General features: G+C 42.2%; 1 protein-coding gene across 4 annotated transcripts in view; it reads right to left on the minus strand.

The window, feature by feature from the left end:
• LOC128663889 (monocarboxylate transporter 13) overlaps positions 1-21,332 on the minus strand; it is a 236,521-nt gene that overhangs the window by 23,158 nt on the left and 192,031 nt on the right. For all 4 annotated transcript variants that reach the window (XM_053718451.1, XM_053718452.1, XM_053718450.1 and 1 more), the window contains one exon: positions 17,320-18,054. In XM_053718451.1, coding sequence (XP_053574426.1) covers positions 17,320-18,054 — 735 coding nt within the window. The remainder of the gene's footprint in view (positions 1-17,319; positions 18,055-21,332) is intronic.

Below are 21,332 nucleotides of genomic sequence, written 5' to 3' on the forward strand. Positions count from 1 at the left end.
ATCATTCTAACACTGGTATTTAGAGACTTGGCTGAAGTGAGCGTTAGAAATCTAACGACAAGACTCCAGCCGCAGAGAAAAGCCAGGAGTTAAGAGCTTTCTGGGCTAACGCCGGTTCATAAAGCTCTTAACTACTGTGCTCTAAAGTACACTAACACCCATAAACTACCTATGTACCCCTAAACCGAGGCCCCCCCACACCGCAGCCACTCTAATCATTTTTTTTAACCCCTAATCTGCCGACCGCACACCGCTGCAACCTGCGTTATCCCTATGTACGCCTAATCTGCTGCCGCTAACACCGCCGACCCCTACATTATATTTGTTAACCCCTAATCTGCCCTCCCTAACATCACCGACACCTAACTTCAAGTATTAATCCCTAATCTGCCGACCGGACCTCACCGCTACTCTAATAAATTTATTAACCCCTAAAGCTAAGTCTAACCCTAACACTAACACCCCCCTAAGTTAAATATAATTTTTATCTAACAAAATAAATTAACTCTTTTTAAATAAATTATTCCTATTTAAAGCTAAATACTTACCTGTAAAATAAACCCTAATATAGCCACAATATAAATAATAATTATATTGTAGCTATTTTAGGATTAATATTTATTTTACAGGCAACTTTGTATTTATTTTAACCAGGTACAATAGCTATTAAATAGTTAATAACTATTTAATAGCTACCTAGTTAAAATAAGTACAAAATTACCTGTAAAATAAATCCTAACCTAAGTTACAATTAAACCTAACACTACACTATCAATAAATTAATTAAATAAAATACCTACAATTATCTACAATTAAACCTAACACTACACTATCAATAAATAAATGAAATACAAATAAATACACTAACTAAAGTACAAAAAATAAAAAAAGAACTAAGTTACAAAAAATAAAAAAATAATTTACAAACATTATAAAAATATTACAACAATTTTAAACTAATTACACCTACTCTAAGCCCCCTAATAAAATAACAAAGCCCCCCAAAATAAAAAAAATGCCCTACCCTATTCTAAAATAAAAATTGAAAAGCTCTTTTACCTTACCACCCCTTAAAAGGGCCTTTTGCGGGGCGTCATTCGTTGGGAAGTCGTCGGCCAGGATGGATGTTCCGCGTCGGCGGGATGAAGATGGATCCGGAAGAAAGAAGATTGAAGATGCCGCTTGATAGAAGACTTCAGCCAGATGATGGACCGCTTCAGCCCCCGCTTGGATGAAGACTTCAGCCGGATGACGTCATTTAAAGGGAAACTTCATTCTTCAGAAGACGTCGTAAGAGGAGGATGCTCCGCGCCGGATGTCTTGAAGATGGAGCCGCTCTGCGCGAGATGGATGAAGATAGAAGATGCCGTCTGGATGAAGACTTTGGCCCGCTTGGATGAAGACTTCTGCCGGCTTCGCTGATGACTTTTGCCGCTTTATTGAGGATGGATGTCGGGTCTTCAAAAACTGTAAGTGGATCTTCGGGAGTTAGTGTTAGGATTTTTTAAGGGTTTATTGGGTGTGTTTTAATTTTAGATTAGGGGTTTGGGCTGAAAAAGAGCTAAATGGCCTTTTAAAGGCAATGCCCATCCAAATGCCCTTTTCAGGGCAATGGGGAGGTTAGGTTTTTTAGATAGGTTTTATTTGAGGGGTTGGTTGTGTGGGTGGTGGGTTTTACTGTTGGGGGTATTTGTATTTTTATGTACAGGTAAAAGAGCTGATTTATTTGGGGCAATGCCCCGCAAAAGGCCCTTTTAAGGGCCATTGGTAGTTTAGTGTAGGCTAGGTTTTCTTTTTATTTTGTGGGGGCTTTTTTATTTTCATAGGGCTATTAGCTTAGGTGTAATTAGTTTAAATATTTGATAATTTATTTTTTATTTTGTGTAACTTAGTTGTTATTTTTTTGTAACTTAGTAATTTTTAATAATAGATTTAAATAATTGAAGTAGGGTTAGGTGTTTAAATATGTAATATAGTTAATTTAATTGTTAGTTTAATCTAATTTTAGTATAATAGGGTAGGTTAATGAATAGTTTAATATAGTTTAATGTAATTTAATGTAATTTTAGTATAATAGTTAGGGTAGATTAGTTAATAGTTTAATATAGTTTAATGTAATTTTAGTATAATAGTTAGGGTAGGTTAATTAGTAGTTTATTATAGTTTATTTTTAATTCTAAAGGTAAGTTTAAATTTATTATAAGATAGGGATGAGTTAATATTTAATGTAAAGTTAGCAGGTTGTTAGGTTTAGGGGTTAATAGCTTAATTTAGTTTATGGCGATGTGGGGGGCTGGCAGTTTAGGGGTTAATAGATTTAGTAAGTGGTAGTGATGTGGGAGGCCAGGGGTTTAGAGGTTAATACATTTATTTAGTTGCGGCGGGGTCCGGGAGCGGCGGAATAGGGGTTAATAACATTATGTAGGTGGCGGCAATGTCGGGCAGCAGATTAGGGGTGTTTAGACTCGGGGTTTATGTTAGGGTGTTAGGTGTAAACTTTACCATAGAAATCAATGGGATATCTGGCAGCATCGAACATGAGCTTTCGCTGCTTTCAGACTCCCATTGATTCCAATGGCATCCGCGGCCTCCAGGGTGGCGGATTGAAAACCAGGTACGCTGGGCCGGAATAGTGGCGAGCGTACCTGTTAGAAGTTTGATATATGGGAAAAAGTGTCAGATAGTGCCGAATTTGTATTCGGAACATCTGTAATGACGTAACCATCGATCTGTGTCGGAATGAGACATGCAGAACGTATGTTACGTCACAAATTTCATCTTTTACCGGTCTGTAGGCTTTGATAAAGAGGTTGAATCAGGCTCGCCACAATTACACTGCTAAATTCCAGCGTATTTGCGGTTGACGGCTTGATAAATAGGCCTCAATGTGTTCAGCTAACTTGCAGTAGTGCATTGCTGCATCTTCAACAAAAGATACAAATAGAATGAAGCAAATATGATAATACAAAGAATTATAAAGAAAATTAAAAAATTGTATGCATTCTGTGAATCATAGCTTTATTAAAGGGACAGTAAACACCAGAATTTTTGTTGCTTAAAAAGGTAGATAATCCCTTTATTACCCATTCCCCACATTAACTAATGCCCTCTAGTGGTGAAAAACTGTCAAAATGCATTCAGATTAGAGGTGGCCTTCAAGGTCTAAGATATTAGCATATATACCTCCTAGATTTAGCTTTCAACTAAGAATACCAAGAGAACAAAGCAAAATTGGCATGCACTATATGGCAGCAGTTTACAAAAATACTTTAACAATGTTATACATTTACAAAAGCATCAGATGGCAGCAGTATTTACAGAAACTGCCCCATATATTGCTCCAGACATGTGCACGCTGCTGTAAGTATGCTCTTCAGCAAAAGAACAAAGCAAGTTTTATAATAGAAGTAGTAACTGAAAACTGTATGCTCCACCTGAATCATGAAAAAAAAAATCTTGTGCTTCATGTCTCTTTTAAAGTACTTATTAATTTGCACAGAATAATGAATTCAGAGAATGCAGGGTAAAGGTGAGAGAAGATGACATAGGCAAAGTCCATGGGAGAGAATGGGAAGTGATTTGAGTTCAGGGATAAGACTGTGAAATGCACAGTGTCCAGGGAGCAAATACTGGCTCCCCATCAAAAAGAGAATCACCTTTAAGCTCCTTACCCACGCGTTCAAGGCCCTACACAACATCGGACCTGAATACCTCAACCTCCGCGTAAATTTCTACACTCCCACCAGACAACTCCGATCGGCCGAACAAGCACTCGCAGTCATCCCCCGCATGACATGGAACTAGAGCTGCGCATCTTCACTTGTCTCACGATTCGATTATCATCGTAACGATTTGATTCTACGATGCATCGCGATGCATCACGATTACTGCCCATGATTTTCATAAACTTGTTCTTTTCCATATTTTATATTTTATATATATATATATACACACAAACAATATATATATATATATATATACACACACACAAACTATATATATATATATATATATATATATATATATATATATATATATATATAGTACACACACACACAAATTTTGATAAATATATTAATTTTATTATAAAACCCCCAAAAAAGAGAGATACAATAAAATGCTTTAAAAAAAAAAAAACAGGCATTCCACGCTGCTGGCTTCCTTATCCTCCTTCCCCCGTTAATTTATTGTCTCTCTCTACTTTAGAAGACGCCCCTCTTATGCCGCATGGACAGAGACCTGTTAGCTTTAATGTCTCTGAAAGTGAGTAAACAGTAGTTGGTTCCCTATTAACCCCATGCACTCTTCCTGTCCTGAACAAAAGGTGGAAGAAATCAGATAAGCAGAATTGCAGAGCTAAAATAATTGTGCACGCATTAAAACTGTCAGGTTTTTTTTACTGAAAACAGCTGTAAGTTTTCTTACTGAAAAGGGACTGTCCGGTCAAATCCCTGAACTTGGCAACCCTTGACCCCTGTGTGCTGTGTCACTCATTTTTACTCACAAGCAACCCTGTCCTCAAGTGGAAAGCCCATGTAGCCTAGGAAGTTGCAGGAGGGACAGCTGCTGACTGAGCTGTGTCTTGAATCCTCCTGTGTGTGCGCACCTATCTTTCCTTGTGGAGGAGGGGGTCACGTGACATTGTGTGAATCGATTCGGCTCTTCACTGCATCGATGCAGCATCGTTAAAGGCTGCATCGTGATGCATCGTTGTGCCGATTATTTTTGACACCTCTACATGGAACACCCTCCCGCTGCACCTCAGACAATCCACCTCCCTTACAAAGTTCAGAAAGGACCTCAAAACCTGGCTCTTCAACTGAATGCCCATCCCCTCCCCTCCCCCCCTTCTCCTATCCCCTTTCCCTTAGCGCCTTGAGAACCTCACGGGTGATTAGTTTGCGCTCTATAAGTACCCAATAGATAGATAGATATGCTGTTTACAAGGTCCAATGCGGCAAATAAGTGGGAAAAGTTAAAGGGAACAGAGTGGAATGTGCACAGTTCAAGAGAATGAATGTAGAGTGTGCTAAATACAGGTGGGCAAAAACAGAGTTTACAAAATCCATGGAAAAGAAGGTGGAGTGTGCAGGGTTTAGATGTTTAGGGGGAAGAAATAAGTAATAGAAAAATAAGTTTGGGGAATTGTTAGAGTAATTGTGAAGAGGATCATATCCTAATAAATGCTAACTCCTTCTAACAAGAGGTTTTATAGGCTCCCACAAAAAAACAAAAATGATTAGCCAAAATAAAAGTAAAACACGGCAGCTTACTGGTATAATATTGATGATGAATTCTTTGTTTTATTACTGCAGGTTTCACTAAAGCATTTATAGCCATTCAAGCTATGCACAGTTAACATTTTTATAGAATTTGATTAATTTTATAATTAACATTTTGTAAAATGCGATCATAAATGAACAGTAAATTTCCATGAGCACAGAAGCCCAGGCCATAAGCAAAAAAAGGAGTGGTTGTAAAGGAAGTGGTCAGAAAAATCTGATCAGGTGTCCATATACAGAGAGAACGAGAGAGTCAGAAAGAAGGAAAGAGAGAGGAAGAGACAGAGAGAGAGAAAAAAAAGAGAGTAGCTGCACAGACATTCCTTCTTCATAAACAGTAAATCTTAAAGGGACAGGCAAGTCAAAATTAAACTTTCATGATTCAGTTAGGGCATGTGATTTTAAACAACTTTCCAGTATAATTGTATCATCAAATGTTCTTTGTTCTCTTGGTATTCTTAGTTGAAAGCTAAACCTAGGTAGGGTCATATGCTAATTTCTAAGCCCTTGAAGGCTGCCTCTTATCTGAATGCATTTGACAGTTTTTTTACAGCTAGAGGGCGTAAGTTTATGTTTACCATACAGATAACATTGAGCTCTTGCACATGGAGTTATTTAGAAGTCAGCACTGATTGGCTAAAACGCAAGTCTGTCAAAATAATTTAAATAAGGGGGCAGTCTTCAGATGCTCAGATACAAGATAATCACAGAGATAAAAAGTATATTAATATAACCGTCTTGGTTATGCAAAACTGGTGACTAGGTAATAAAGGGATTATCTATCTTTTTAAGCAATAAAAATTCTGCAATAGACTGTCCCTTTAAGCTGCAGACATCACTTTTAAAATTGCGTACGGCATGAAAACTACAATTACCATCAAGCCGTGTGCAAATTAAAGAGCGATGGCAGCTGCAGCAGTACCATTTAAAGCTATCTTGGTAACAAATTAAGGGGCCATGTTGCTTGAAGTTTATTTGTCAAACCTGTGGAGATTTATCAATTTTTCCTCCCCTCATGATTAAGTGTGGGATCAGTCCCCCCTTTTCCTATATCTATGTATGTTTCATATTTTAACTTGCTAAATCTGAGAAGATTCATTAAAGGGACACTCAGGTTTTATTACATTTTCATGATTCAGCATGTAATTTTTAACAACTTTCCAATTTTCTTCCATTAAAAGTCACCAGCTCCTACTGAGCATGTGCAAGAACTCAGACTATACGTATATGCATTTATGATTGGCTGTTTGCTATCACATGGTACAGGGGGAGTGGAAATATACATAACTTTGAAATGTGTTAGAAAAGAATCTACTACTCATTTGAAATTCAGAGTAAATGCTATTGCATTGTCTTGTTATCTTGCATTTGTTGATTATGCAAATCTGTTGTATTTACTGGTCCTTTAAAATAACCGTTTACATTTTGGCAAGATCTGTAAACAGGACTTCAACAACAGGTTTATATTGAAAGGTTTTATCTTCATATACCTGTACTGGATTTTAACATTATTTAAATTGTAAAGCATGAATCTTACTTATATATATATCTGTGCTGTTTCCAACTTCCTTAACTTCCCCTTTCCTCTCTCTGACCACCATCTACTAACTTTCTCTCTTACTCTAGCTACTACATCTTTGTAATCCCCCAAAAACCTGCTACCTTGCAGGAATTTAAATGACTTGGATCTCACAGACTTTTCCACTCAACTGAACCCTCTGCTCTCCAACATTTCATCCCTCTCTTGCCCAAACCTCGTGGCTTTACAGTATAATTCGGCACTAAAATCAACACTTGACAAAGCTGCACCCTCCACTCTTTGACGTACATCAATCACTCGACGGCAAACGTGACACACCAAACAGACCAGATATCTTCAGCGATGTTCTGGCATTATAAATTCATCCTTAAGTCCTACAACTCTGCACTCAGCCTGGCCAAACAAGTCTATTTCTCCTCCCTTGTATCATCTCACGCATCCAACCCCAGAAAGCTGTTCTCAACCTTTAACTCCCTTCTACGTCCGCCTGCACCCCCACCCACTACCAACCTCACTGCTCAGATTATTGCTGATCACTTCAAAAATAAAATTGACACCATTAGAAAAGATATCTGCACCTCACACCCCTCAAACCCAGCAATCCTACCCACCCCTTCTATTAAAAAAACTATGCTACTTCTCTCCTGTAACAGAGGAAGAAGTCTCTGTACTCCTATCCTTGGATCATCTCATAACCAGCCCGCTTGAACCTATTCCTTCACGACTTCTTTAACCAGTCTCTCACCGCTGGCACATTCCCTGATACCTTCAAGCATTCGTCAATCATACCAATCCTAAACTTCCCTTTGCTTCAAAATTATTGGAACGACTGGTCTATAATCGGCTAACTCAATTTCTCACAACTAACTCCTTACTTGATCCACTAAATATGGTTTCCGCCCTAAACACTCAACAGAAACCGCTCTTCCTAAAGTAACAAATGACCTGTTATCAGCTAAAGTAAAAGGCCACTACTCCCTACTAATTCTTCTTGACCAGTCCACTGCCTTTGACACAGTTGACCATCCTCTTCTCCTAAAAATACTACATTAATTTGGCATCCGAGAAACAGCCCTCTCCTGGTTTGCCTCATATCTCTCAAAACCCTAGTTTTCAGTTTCCTTTAACAACATATCTTGTGACCCTATCCCTCTCTCAGTTGGAGTACCGCAAGGCTCTGTCTTGGGTCCCTTGCTTTTCTCTCTCTATACATCCTCCCGTGGAAAACTTATAGCCTCCTTTGGATTCCAGTACCACTTATATGCTGATGATACCAAAATCTATCTTTCCTCTACTGATATCTCTCCCTCTTTACTCAACCAGATTTCCAACTGCCTATCTGCAATTTCCTCTTGCATGTCTTCACACTGTAATGCTCGTGGGATACTCCTCTATCAGACCGAACTCAGCAAGTAGTCTTGTTATCCCGGCGTCGAGCCGGAATGATAGGGAATATCCCAGAGCAGAGAGAGTTAGTAAGATGAGGAGGGCTGCACTCACCATTTGCAGGACAGTCCCCGGCAGCAACGGAAGAGCAGTCCAAGGGTACACCACTAGAATGGTCAGGCAGGCAGGAAGGGTCCAGCAACAGTAAAGCAGTCCAAGAGCACACCACTAGAATGGTCAGGCAGGCAGTGTTTGGCAACAGTATAACAGTCCAGAACAATAGGGGTTAATAAGCAGAGTAGTCAGACAGGCAGGGATCAGCAGCAGTATATCAGTCCAGCAATTTAGGGGTATAGCAGGCAGAGTAGTAAGACAGGCAGGTTCAGCAGCAGTATATCAGTCCAGCAATTTAGTGGTTAAACAGGCAGAGTAGTCAGACAGGCAGGGTTCAAACACATTAAGGCAGTACTGAAGTAACGATCTATCACACCCAGGAGCAGACAAAGTAACACCTATACTTGGGCAGTGATAGATCGTTATAGAGGGACTTACATAGGCGCAGGATTGGCACCACAGGAATCCGGAACCGGCATCTGAGAGAGAGGAGCGCGCGGCTATGACGTTAGTGACGCACGCATCTGGACCCAACACAGCCCCTGGCAACGAGCAGAGAAGGAGACGCCGCGCCCATAGCAACGGCTAGAGTGGCGCGGTGTGACATACACTACCTCCAACTCAATCTGTCTAAAACTGAGCTGCTTCTTATTCCCCCCTCTTTGAGACATCCAACACCTGATATTTCTCTAACGGTTGGAGACTCTATTCTCAACACCTCACTCCAGGTCAGCTGTCTTGGGGTTACACTTGACTCAGAACTCACATTCAACCCACATATACAAGCTCTTACCAAATCCTGCCGTTCACACCTACACAACATTTTCAGAATTCGTCCCTTCCTTACTCAAAAAAGTACAAAAATACTTACTCATTCTCTCATTTTGTCACACATTGATTATTGCAATCTACTTCTAAATGGCCTTCCAAAACATCGCCTCTCCTCCCTCCAATCTATTATGAATGCTTCTGCTAGACTCATCCACCTAAGTCGCCGATCTATATCAGCTGCTCCGCTCTGCCAGTCTCTACACTGACTCCCCATACACTCCAGAATACAATTTAAAGTATTAACCCTAACTTACAAAGCACTTAACAGTCTAACTCCCAACTATATTTCCTCTCTCATCATGAAATATCCCCCATTCCGTCCTCTTTGATCAACCTCTGACCACTGACAACCTCTCCACTCCTTTTATCTCTACTTCCCACTCTTGTCTCCAAGACTTTGCATGTGCAGCTCCTGTCCTCTGGAACTCTCTACCCCGCTCCATAAGACTGTCTCCAACCTTGTATAGCTTCAGACGCTCCTTGAAAACCCACCTATTCAGATCTGCTTACCATCTCTCTTCCATCTCTTATCCTAACCAAACTAATACATGAACTGCCTGACTCACTGCTGCAACTACAACCGATGTGACAAGCTACCCCCAACCTTATGTCTCTGCACCCTAAACCTGTAGACTGTGAACTCTCTGGAGCAAGGCCCTCTTCCTCCTGTACTAAATTTATTTAGTTTTGTTATGTTTTGTATTTTAACACAAATCCTTGTCATTGTATACCCTTATCACTGTACCCAGCGCTACAGAATTTGGCGGTGCTATAGAAATAAATGATAATAATAAATGATAATAATAAATATATATATATGCAGGAAAAACAAATCCTCCCTCCTAGTCCAGCCACCTGGGTGCAAATATAGCCAAATGTATACTTCCAATAAATAGTGCACTCTCAAGATTTTGTGAAAAAAAAAGGTCAACTTTATTAGATGACGTTTCAGGGAACTCAAGTCCCTTTCTTCAGATCTGAAGAAAGGGACTTGAGTTCCCTGAAACGTCATCTAATAAAGTTGACCTTTCTTTCACAAAATCCTGAGAATGCACTATTTATTGGAAGTAGATATATACCTGTATGTATATATATATATATATATATATATATATATAGTAATTCAACAAAAGATGCACTCACCGTGTTGTTTAATTAAAAAAGGTGAACGTTTTCGGGGAGTAACCCCTGTCCTCAGACCCCTGTACAAGCAAAAAATCTTGGAACTTGGTATTTTTAGGCACAGATAAAAGTCAATGGCTTCTCATACGTCAGAATCCCAGGGCTGAATAAACTACCACACCAGAATGCTTCTCGCTCAACGCCTCAACCAGTCTACTTACAAAAAGCTGTGTGGCGAAGCTTGCATATTCCTTGCAGATAAGCCTCAGTACCACTTGGATGAGGCACTTTGCCAATGAGGCCCATTTATCAAGCTCCGAATGGAGCTTGAGGGCCTGCGTTTCAGGCGAGCCTACAGGCTCGCCAGGAACAGCAGTTATGAAGCTGCTACATAATCCTGTCTGCCTGCTCTGATGAGGCGGACAGGAATCGCCGGAATTCAACCCGATAAAGTACGATCAAGTTGATTGACACCCCCATGCTGGCGGCCGAATGGCCACGAGTCTGCAGGGGGCGGTGTTGCACCAGCAGCTCACAAGAGCTGCTGGTGTAATGCTGAATACAGAGAGCGTATTGCTCTCCGCATTCAGCGATGTCTGTCGGACCTGATCCGCACTGTCGGATCAGGTCTGACAGACATTTCATAAATATTCCTCATTGTGTGTATCGCTCACTGCGCTCAGCTTGTACTCCATATCAATATGCCAATATTGCGTGCACACCTCAACCGTAAACCCGGAGCTCATGTGATACTTTACTGTGAGGAAGTAAACGGAAGGTGCTCAGGCTGTTTGACAAGTTTCCTCTTAAGTCCATTAACATATTAAAAAAACATATAGTCAAATACGGCAAAAAAAATCATGAGATCAAGACGGGAGTGCCAACACACCCTTAGTCTTCTTACAGTGACATCATTGTTAATATTCTATGCACGCACCACGTGCACCCATAAATAATGAGTATCACAGAGGTCTTTGAAACAATTTATTTAGAGATGTAAGAAAAATTATAATAGATTTATACTGAAGTTAAGTTTTAATTTAAATAACAAACTTTGCAATAATGCAATTAAAATTTTGAGTTTACGGTCTCTTTCAGAGTGTATTACACATGTGCAAGGTAATAGAACATTTGCAAATAGGTGTGAAATAGTTGTAAAGATGTCCAAAAGAACTGTTCAGGCCCATAGGAGAAATAGGGCTTTTATTGAGGATCCGAAAACCCCTTTGCAAGTGTGGGCATGACCTAAAAACACAATACTGTGACCACATTGAAACAAAAAGTAACGTTTTCGCCAGAAAAAGTGCTGAAATAGCTGAAGCCGATAGATTGTGATTGAGGCATTAACTGATACTCATTTAATTTAATAAAATTATATTAAATTTCTTGTTTAATAAAAACGGAGTAGCCATTTTAGTATCATCACTCAGAAGTTAATATTTGTTCTTTAAACAATGATGTTTTGAAGTTACAGGGAAAACTTTCAGCATGAATAATAATCATAATAATCTGGAGATTGGAGAAAAAATAATTAAAGCATTATCATCCAGGGTGTGTCTTAGAAACTGATATACAGGTTATCAGTTTTCTGGGTAAAAATTTGACCTTCTTTTTTGCAGGGTTATGTTGATACAAAGGAAGTGCTGCCAGCTGCCTGCCACTGTTGCCACCATTATCATAAATCTACTCACATCAACCCCCAACTACTATGTTACATGAATTGAGGGGAAGGCATTCCAACCCACAGCCATAACTAGGCAAACAGAAAATGTTAAAGGGACACTGAACCCAATTTTTTTCTTTTGTGATTCAGATAGAGCATGCAATTTTAAGCAACTTTCTAATTGACTCCTATTATCAAATTGTCTTCATTCTCTTGGTATCTTTATTTGAAATGCAAGAATGTAAGTTTAGATGCCGGACTATTTTTGGTGAACAAACTGGGTTGATCTTGCTGATTGGTGGATAAATTCACCCACCAATAAACAAGTTCTTTCCATGGTTCTGAACCAAAAAATAGCTTAGATGCCTTCTTTTTCAAATAAAGAAAGCAAGAGAACGAAGAAAAATTGATAATAGGTGTAAATTAGAAAGTTGATTAAAATTGCATGCTCTATCTGAATCACGAAAGAAAGAATTTGGGTTAAGTGTCCCTTTAAATTGCATAATAATAATAGTAATAATAATAAAAATAACAAAAAACATAAATTATGCTTACTTGATAATTTCATTCCCTTCTGTATGAGGAGAGTCCACAGCATCATTCCTTATTGTTGGGAAATACTGAACCCCAGCCAAAGGCTTAAATATTCCCCCTACTTCCCTTATACCCAGTCATTCTGCCAAGGGAACAAGGAACAGTAGGAGAAATATTAGGGTATAAATGGTGCCGGAAGAGAAAAAAATGTTTGGTCTGCCCATCAGAGTATACGGGTACGTAGGACAGCCTTATCAGTGTGGAACACCAGATAAGGAGGCTCACATTGCAAAGCAGCCATTTCAGAAACTCTGTGTGCTGACGCAATAGCCAATAGAAAAAGAACCTTCCAGGACAACAATTTAATGTCAATCGGATGCATAGGCTCACACGGAGCCTGTTGCAAAAAATTAAGAACAAGATTCAAACTTCAAGGTGGAGCGTTAGAACCACGCTCCTCACACCAGAATAAGTAACCTCTCCAAACCTTATGATATATGCGACGAGTAACAGGCTTATGAGCCTGAATGAGAGTGTCAATAACCCTCTCAGAGAAACCTCTCTTGGCTAAGACTAAGCATTCAATCTCCACGCAGTCAGCGTCAGAGAATCTAGATTTTGATGAACAAAAGGACCCTGTTCCAGCAGATCCCTGCGACAAGGTAACTTCCACGGAGGAGATGAGGACATCCCCACCAGGTCCGTGAACCACATCCTTTGCGGCCACGATGGAGCAATCAGTATCACTGATGCCTGCTCCTGCTTGATGCGCGCCACTACACGAGGAAGAAGTGGTAACAGCGGAAAAATGTAAATTAGATTGAACGTCCAAGGCACTGCTAATGCATCTATTAACTCAGCATGAGGATCCCTGGACCACGACCCATATCTGGGTAGCTTGGAATTGAACCAGGACGCCATGAAATCTATCTTCGGCGTTCCCTACATGTTGCAAATCTCCGCATCTCCGATGAAAGGATTGTCTGCTGAGGAAATCTGTTTCCCAGTTGTTCACACCGGAATGTGGATCGCTGACAGCGAGTAGTTGTGGGCCTCCTTCCACTCCAGAATTAGAGATACTTCCCTCATTGCTAGAGAGCTCCTTGCCCCCTCCCCCCCCCGGATGGTTGATGGAAGCCACCGAGGTCATGTTGTCTGATTGGAATCTGATAAACTAGGTTGAACCCAGAAGAGGCCAAGCCTTCAGAGCATTGAAGATTGCTCGAAGTTCCAAAATGTTGATCGGGAGGAGGGATTCCTCTTGAGTCCGTAGGCCCTGTGCCTTCCTGGCACCCCAAACAGCTTCCCATCCTGAGAGACTTGCGCCCATAGTTACAATCTCCCAGTATGGTCTCAAGAAGGACATCCCTTGGGACAGGTGATCTGGATAGAGCCACCAAGAGAGCGAGTCTCTTGACTGGTTGTCTAGAGAAATCTGTTGAGAAAGATCTGAATGATCGCCGTTCCACTGTCTCAGCATGCACAGCTGAAGTGGTCTGAGATGGAATCTGGCAAAAGGAATGATGTTCATGCTGGACACCATGAGACCAATCACCTTCATACACCGAGGGCCATAAGGAGGTCTGGAGGGCAAGAAAAGCTTAAGTTAGCTTGCAACGTCTCTGGTCTGTAAGAAATATCCTCATGGATATGGAATCTATTATAGTACCGAGGAATTCCACCCTAGTATTGGGAATAAGAGAACGCTTTTCTAAGTTTATCTTCCATCCATGAGATCGAAGAAGAAATAGAAGAGCTTTCGAATGGTCTGCTGCCAGGCGTCAGGATGGTGCTTAAACCAGAATATCGTCCAAGTATGGTGCTACTGCTATACCCTTGGTTCTGGCCACTGCAAGCAGAGCCCCTAGAACCTTCATAAAAACTCTTGGAGCAGTAGCTAGACCAAACCGAAGTGCAATAAACTGGAAGTGCTGGTCCAGGAACGCAAACCTTAGGTACTTGAAGTGTTCCTTGTGTATTGGAACGTGAAGGTAAGCATCCTATCGTATCGTAGTCATAAACTGTTCTTCCTGAACTAAGGGAAGGATGGACCTTATTGTCTCCATCTTGAACAAGGGGACAGATAGGAATTTGTTTAAGCGCTTTCCATCCAGAATCGGGCGGAAAGTTCCCTCCTTCTTTGGGACCACAAAAAGGTTTGAGTAGTATACCAGACCTCTTTCTGCAAGAGGTACCGGGACAATGACTCCCAGGGAGGAGAGATCCCTCATGCACCTTAGAAATGCCTCTCTCTTTTCTGGCCTTGAAGACAGGTTTGACAAGAGAAATCTGCCCCTGGGTGGATGAGACCTGAAACCTATACTGTATCCCTGAGCGATGACCTCCAGGACCCACGGGTCTTACACGTCCCCAAACCAAGCTTCCAAAAAGAGTGACAGTCTGCACCCTACAAGATCCAGAGCCGGATCGGGGGCTGCCCTTTCATGCCGACTTTGTCTTGGCAGGCTTCTTGTTCTGCTTGGATTTATTCCAGGACTGAGCCGGCTTCCAAGTCCCCTTGGATTGCTCAGGCTTTGCGGAGGGCTGCTGACGTTGGGATTTATCAGAACGAAAGGAACGAAAATTAGGACCTTGTCCTTTAGGTTTGTTCTTTTTATCCTGTGGTAAAAAGGCACCTTTGCCCCCAGTAACCGTGGAGAAAATTGAGTCCAGTCCTGGACCAAATAGAATATTTCCCTTAAATGGGAGGGAAAGAGTGCCCTACGGGCTTGAACAGAAAAACCTGAAGCCTTGGCATTCAGGTGAATAATTTGCATATTTGCATCCCAAATAAAAGAATTAGCCACCCTTAAGGCCTTAATTCTTTCTTGAATCACGTCAAGGGGACCCTCCACCTCTATCAACTCGCACCAGTAGGTAGCCACTCCAGCAACCGCAGCAACAGCCGCTGCCGGTTGAAACAAATATCCCGTATGTTGAAACATCTTTCTTAACAGCGGTATAGTAGAGCATTTAGCAAACGCGGAGATAGCGCCATTCACCCTGGGGATGGAACACCACAACTCCAATTGAGAGTCAGGAACTGGGAACAATTTTTTAAAGGAAGAAGGGGAAAATTAAGAATCAATTCTTTCCCATTCATTCTTAATAATGTTCACCATCTTTACGGGAACCGGGAAAGTCTGTGGTACAACCCTGTCGTCGTAGACCCTATCTAATTTAGGCAATTTAGGCTCTGGAACCTCAAAAGTAACCAAAACTTCCTTTAGCAAAAAGCGTAAATGTTCAATCCTAAATCTAAAGTCTGGTTCCTCCGCAGCTGGAGGCTTAGAGGCAGCAGATTCCGACCAAAAAGAGCCCCCTCTGAAGTAGCAGAGGCGACTTCATCATCGGATAATCTTGTATCAGATAAATCCAATAAGCTAGTAGATGACCCCTGGGAAGGATAGCAATATTTGACCTTTTGCTTGCACTTAACAGGGCGAGGTAAAGCAATAAAGGCCGCAGACATTACCGTTTGTAACTGCTCAGTAAAGTCTGGCGGTAAAAGGGCCCCTCCAGATGGAGGATTAGGAGTGCTACGGGAAGCTGCATGTGTATTGGGAGATGACTGTAGGGTGCGCACCTCACGGACAGAAACTCCTCAGAGGTGGGCGGCTCAGTGGTATCAAACATATTAACTTTCTTTGACATGATTACTTTATCAAGGCATGTGGAAAATAATTGAGCAGGCGGGTATACCGCGGCCTCTTCACAATATAGACAGGTATTAGACTTAGGTAATGAAGGAGTACCCTCTAACGCATCAGAATCCTTCATAGCTTGCACTTATAAAGCAGACAATTGAAAAATAAGATAAAACGGCACCTTTATACCCCCAATAACTGGGGCACTCACCACCTCCTATGACCCAGGCCAAACAGAGAAACTGCTTCTTCTCCAGTAAACCGCACGGTCAGGAAAGAGGAAATCAGTGTGACTACACTGCGCAGCTTCCAAAAACAAAAGTAAAACCTGTACGCTCCAACATCTGCCTGAGCGTCATCTTAAACATGTTGCAGCATAATCATAATAAAATAAAATTATGTGATTAATCCCCCCTGTTCAATAATCTCCCTCTGGAGATATTAACCCTTGATTCCATACAGATAAAAGGAGTCACACTTTGACCCTGTCTTCTTGCGTTATCATATGTGTATAAAAAAATGAAACTAGAATCTATGCCGTGGAACAAAAACACAGCCTCTCAAGTTTGACAGTCTTGTAGCATCGCTCCTAACATCGACTTGAGTGATGGAAGCAGGCAGTGAAACTCGTCAACACTGATTGCTTAGGAGCTGTTAATACGAGTCTGGATGGATTCTCAGAAAGACTCTACCTGCATCTCCAGACTCTAACATTCGTCAATGCTCTCACTGAGAGGATGACAAGACTACTTAAAACTCCAGTCCCATTTCGAAGGGTAGATACCCTCCATAAGGAACTACTCCGTATTGTCTGACACTTCTCTGCCAACCTCCTGTGACGAAAGGGAAAAAATGACTTGGATATGAGGGAAGTAGGGGGAGTATTTAAGCCTTTGGCTGGGGTGTCTTTGCCTCCTCCTGGTGGCCAGTTTCAGTATTTCCCAACAGTAAGGAATGATGCCGTGGACTCTCCTCATATTAAGAAGGAAATAACATATTCTAAACATTTTATACATTCCCCTCTATTACCCTGTTCTAATAATACCACAGTTGGTCTAATTCTTCATACTTCTTATAAAATTAATACATACAATCAAGCTGTACTTTCAAATTTAGTGAAGTGATAAATGTCATTCATAAAATCAGTATATGTAGTATGTTTCTGTTGACTTGGATTTATGGATACATAATTTGTCTCACCTGAGATTGGAGCACCCAGAAGTCCACCAACACTCTCAATCATTTGTAGTAGTCCAAGGGCAGGTAAAACTTTCTGATTGCCCACAACCCTAGGCAGGGCAGAGAATACTCCAGGGGTGAGAGCCCCAGCACAAAAGCCAAAGGCCACAACAGATAGTCCCATCTCTACTGAATTAATAGCTAAGGGAAGGAGTCCTAGGATCACACCAGTCACAACAGTCCAAAAACTGAGAAGCGGAAGGTTGTGCCGCGGAATGAAGTCAGACAGCCATCCAGCAAAAAGCCGTCCACCCACATCTGCCACCCCTACCAAAGACATCAGCAAGGCTGCATGCTGCTCACCAACTCCTTTTGCTCGCATGTGAGCCACTAGGTGGGCAAACGGCACAAAGTAGCCAGTGTTGATTAGTGTGATGGCCAGACAATACCGCATGAAGGCCCCTTCACACAGCAGTTCCCAACCCCATAGTAGTGATCGAGAATGGCCACGAGATTCTTCTGAATGAGGCCGCAGTAAAGCCCCACAGGGTACAGAATGAAGGGTAATTCCAGACAACAAGAGAAGGGCCCCCCGCCAGGAGTATATTTCAACCAGATATTGCAAAAGGGGTGTCAGTGCAAAGGACATAATACCTACACCTGTCAAAACAAAGCCCGTGGCCAAAGATCGCCGATGAGTAAAACTCTGAGTCACAGCAGCCATTGACGGAGAGAAGATCAAAGCCCAGCCAAGCCCTGTGAAGTGAAAGACACATAAAATGAAGATATCCATAAATAACAAAAAACATAAATTATGCTTACCTGATCATTTTTCTTCCGATGGAAAGAGTCCACAGCTGCATTTATTACTTTTGGGAATTCAGAACCTGGCCACCAGGAGGAAGCAAAGATACCCCAGCCAAAGGCTTAAATACTCCTCCCACTCCCCTATCCTCCAGTCATTCTGCCGAGGAACAAGGAAAAGTAGAAGAAATATCAGGGTGAAAAGGTGCCAGAAGAACAAAAAACACGTCCGCCCCACATAAAAACACGGTCAGGGAGCTGTGAACTCTTTCCATCTGAAGAAAAGAAAATTATAAGGTATTATGTTTTTCCTTATAAAAATGGAAAGAATCCACCGCTGGATTTATTACTTTTGGGAAAACAATAACCAAGCTATAGAGGACACTGAATGCAAAAACGGGAGTGTACAAGAGGCGGCCCATTCTGAGGGCACCAGGCCTGAAAACCCCTACCCAACAAAGTCCCGCTTCGTCCGAAGCCGAGAACAACTTTGAAAAAGATGAATAGACCCAAGGACACTGACCCGCAGATAGTCCACAAGCCTTGCTAGAGACCGCAGGAACTAGACTCGACTGAGTCAACAGCCTCCAGGAGACACCATCGCCCAGCAGTCGGTCTCCAAACAACACGCCCCATACTAAAGAAAGGGAACAAGCTACCGTAATCTTCCACAAAGAAGGAAAGACACAGAGAAAACATGAATGTACTTCATGAATGTAAAGCGCAGCTAATCCCCCTTAAGGGACTCAAGGCGCTGCTCATCATATCAACTTCGAAAGGAGGAAGGCTGAGTAGACCTCGCCGGGGATCGAATTGCAACCCTCGGTTTGCTAGAATGCAGAGTAGCCACAGTGCAATAGGATGCTGAGCTAGCTGTCCAGCTAGCATAAGGAACTCCAGACCAACAGAGACCCACCAGTCTCATAAAAACAAGGGGAGGCAACGCCCAGACCCCAGAAAAACAGAAACCACGGGATAAGGCCGGGAGTCTGAAACAGAGAGGGATCTTCCCCCAACACAGTACAACCACACTCTAAAAAGCAACTGAAGCAAAGGTCCCCAAGTCGCAAAAAGGTAGCTCAGAATACCAAAATATTCAGAAACGAAACCTTGGCAGCAAGCTCAGATAAGTCTGACAAACAACACTTGAAGCAAAAACACTGCACGCTGCAGTCATCTAAAAATGACTCTGAAACTTAAAAACTTGCAGGGCAAGCAGAAAGCAGCTGAAGATACGATCCTTCAGATTGCTAAGTATCCACTAACCAGCGGATAACGTTGCAGGCTATCTAAGAGCCGCCAGTCCTTCCCACAAATCCTGAACATGGAGAAAGGAGAAACCTCAAGAGGCTTACCATACCTCAAATGCTCCGAGGATGAATTTAGCAGAGCAACAGAACTCAGATGCTCCAACACCGGACCAGCCCAAGCGACAGACATGTCTGATAGACAGGGGGGACAGAAAAACCTCAACCACAAGCCCCCAGGGAATGGTCAACAGAGCTCGGGTGCCAACCCAATCCGCTTCTCCAAAATAAGGCACTCCCAAGGAGAACCTCCTGGCACCTGGAACAGAGAAAAGTGCAATAGATCCGTAGGATGACCTGTCACAGCTCTCTTCAGTCTCTACGTAGAGAGATCAAATTCCAACAAGTGGAACAGAGCCCATAGAGCAGCAGATGCTGGCCCTTACAGAGATAAGCCACCTGATCCAACCTCATACACACAGGGCAGGACAAAGACCCTCCAGAGTGAGGAACCACAGCTCATAAGAAAAAAACACTATCCCCTCAAAAAAGAAGGGCACAGATAAGAACAGCGTACATGTCCACAAGACATGAAGCCATAGTATGATCAAAATCATCCAGACACCACTGTCGACCCAACAGAGAAAAAACTCCCCATGAAGAGGAGCACACTCCGTCTGAAGGACAAGTTAGGCCTTAAAGCTGATAACCAGTACCCGAAGGTAGATGTGAACTCTGGCCTTCCTGCTTGCAAGCCCAATGAGCTAGTCCCTATGTCGCAACATAGGGTCCCTGAAAAAACTGGGTCGTCCCGAACCAGTCCACAGGATCATAAGTCTCCAGACATCCAAGAAGGATCCAAGACAAGAACCCTGGACCCTGAATCGTCCTAGAATGAACGACACCCCCAGGGAACATAAGATACCCTGTCTGAAGCAATCAGACCTCACAGGGGATGAGAACTGGGAAACCCGGAGAACGGGTACAGGACTCATGCGTAATTCCCAGCCCCAACAAGGTGCTAGGCCGCGACAAACGTACACAATTTCTCTAGAGCCCAAAGGCCCCAAGGGCAACACTAAGGGAAATGAGAACGAGAACAGAGTCACCCGAAAGAGAGTAGAAGAAAGGCTAGCCTCCATAATCCTTTCAGATTAACATTCCAGAGGACCATACCCAAGGGAAAAGAATGCAAAGCATCCCGAACCCAGGCAGAAAAAGCATCCCCTAAGCAAAAAGCTTGGAAAAAGAGACAACACCTCTTATTGCCCCTAATATGGAGATGACTAACTCCTGAAGGAAGACAGAGCCTTACAGCCTTCACTTCCTAATGAAGCGGCCAAAGCCGCCAGAAAAACCGGACGAAGTCTAGAAAGTCTCGACCCAAAGGAAGAAAACCTCTAAAAGGAATAAGTCCTAAAAGGATACTTCCAAAGAGACCATGAAAGGCAAAACCGTTCCTGGAAAAATCGGAAATGACTGAACATGTTGCCGCGGATCTCAATGGAGTCCCGGCCCACTAGATTGAAAGGTGAATGAGGACTGAACCAAAACCCCATGCCCGTAAGCAACCACGGACCCTCAAATCCTCTCAGAATGCTGAAGCTTGTAAAATAAAACAAGAAAACAACACAAATCATATTGTGATCACTCGGCGCCCTCACTGGACCAACCGGAAATAAAAAGGCACCACGTGTCTGAACTAGGCCTCAAAGACAGAAGGATTTGTACCCAGTCAGGACCAGCCTGAAACAAAGGGCCCCAGCACTGTCAAGGCCACATAGAGTCTCCCCCGAGATGGAGGGATAAAGAGCAGTCAGACAGACTTTTGTAAACAGTGCGACACAAAATTGCCAGTATCAATTCCAGAGAAGAAAGTTCCCGAAGGAAACATCACACCACAACCTGAGCTTTAGATCAAATAAAAATCATTCTCACCGGATGAAGATAAAAGATAAGGCAACCCATAGGTTATCGCCCAGG

This window comes from Bombina bombina, chromosome 6, assembly GCF_027579735.1.
Source record: "Bombina bombina isolate aBomBom1 chromosome 6, aBomBom1.pri, whole genome shotgun sequence".
Classification (NCBI taxonomy): Eukaryota; Metazoa; Chordata; class Amphibia; order Anura; family Bombinatoridae; genus Bombina; species Bombina bombina.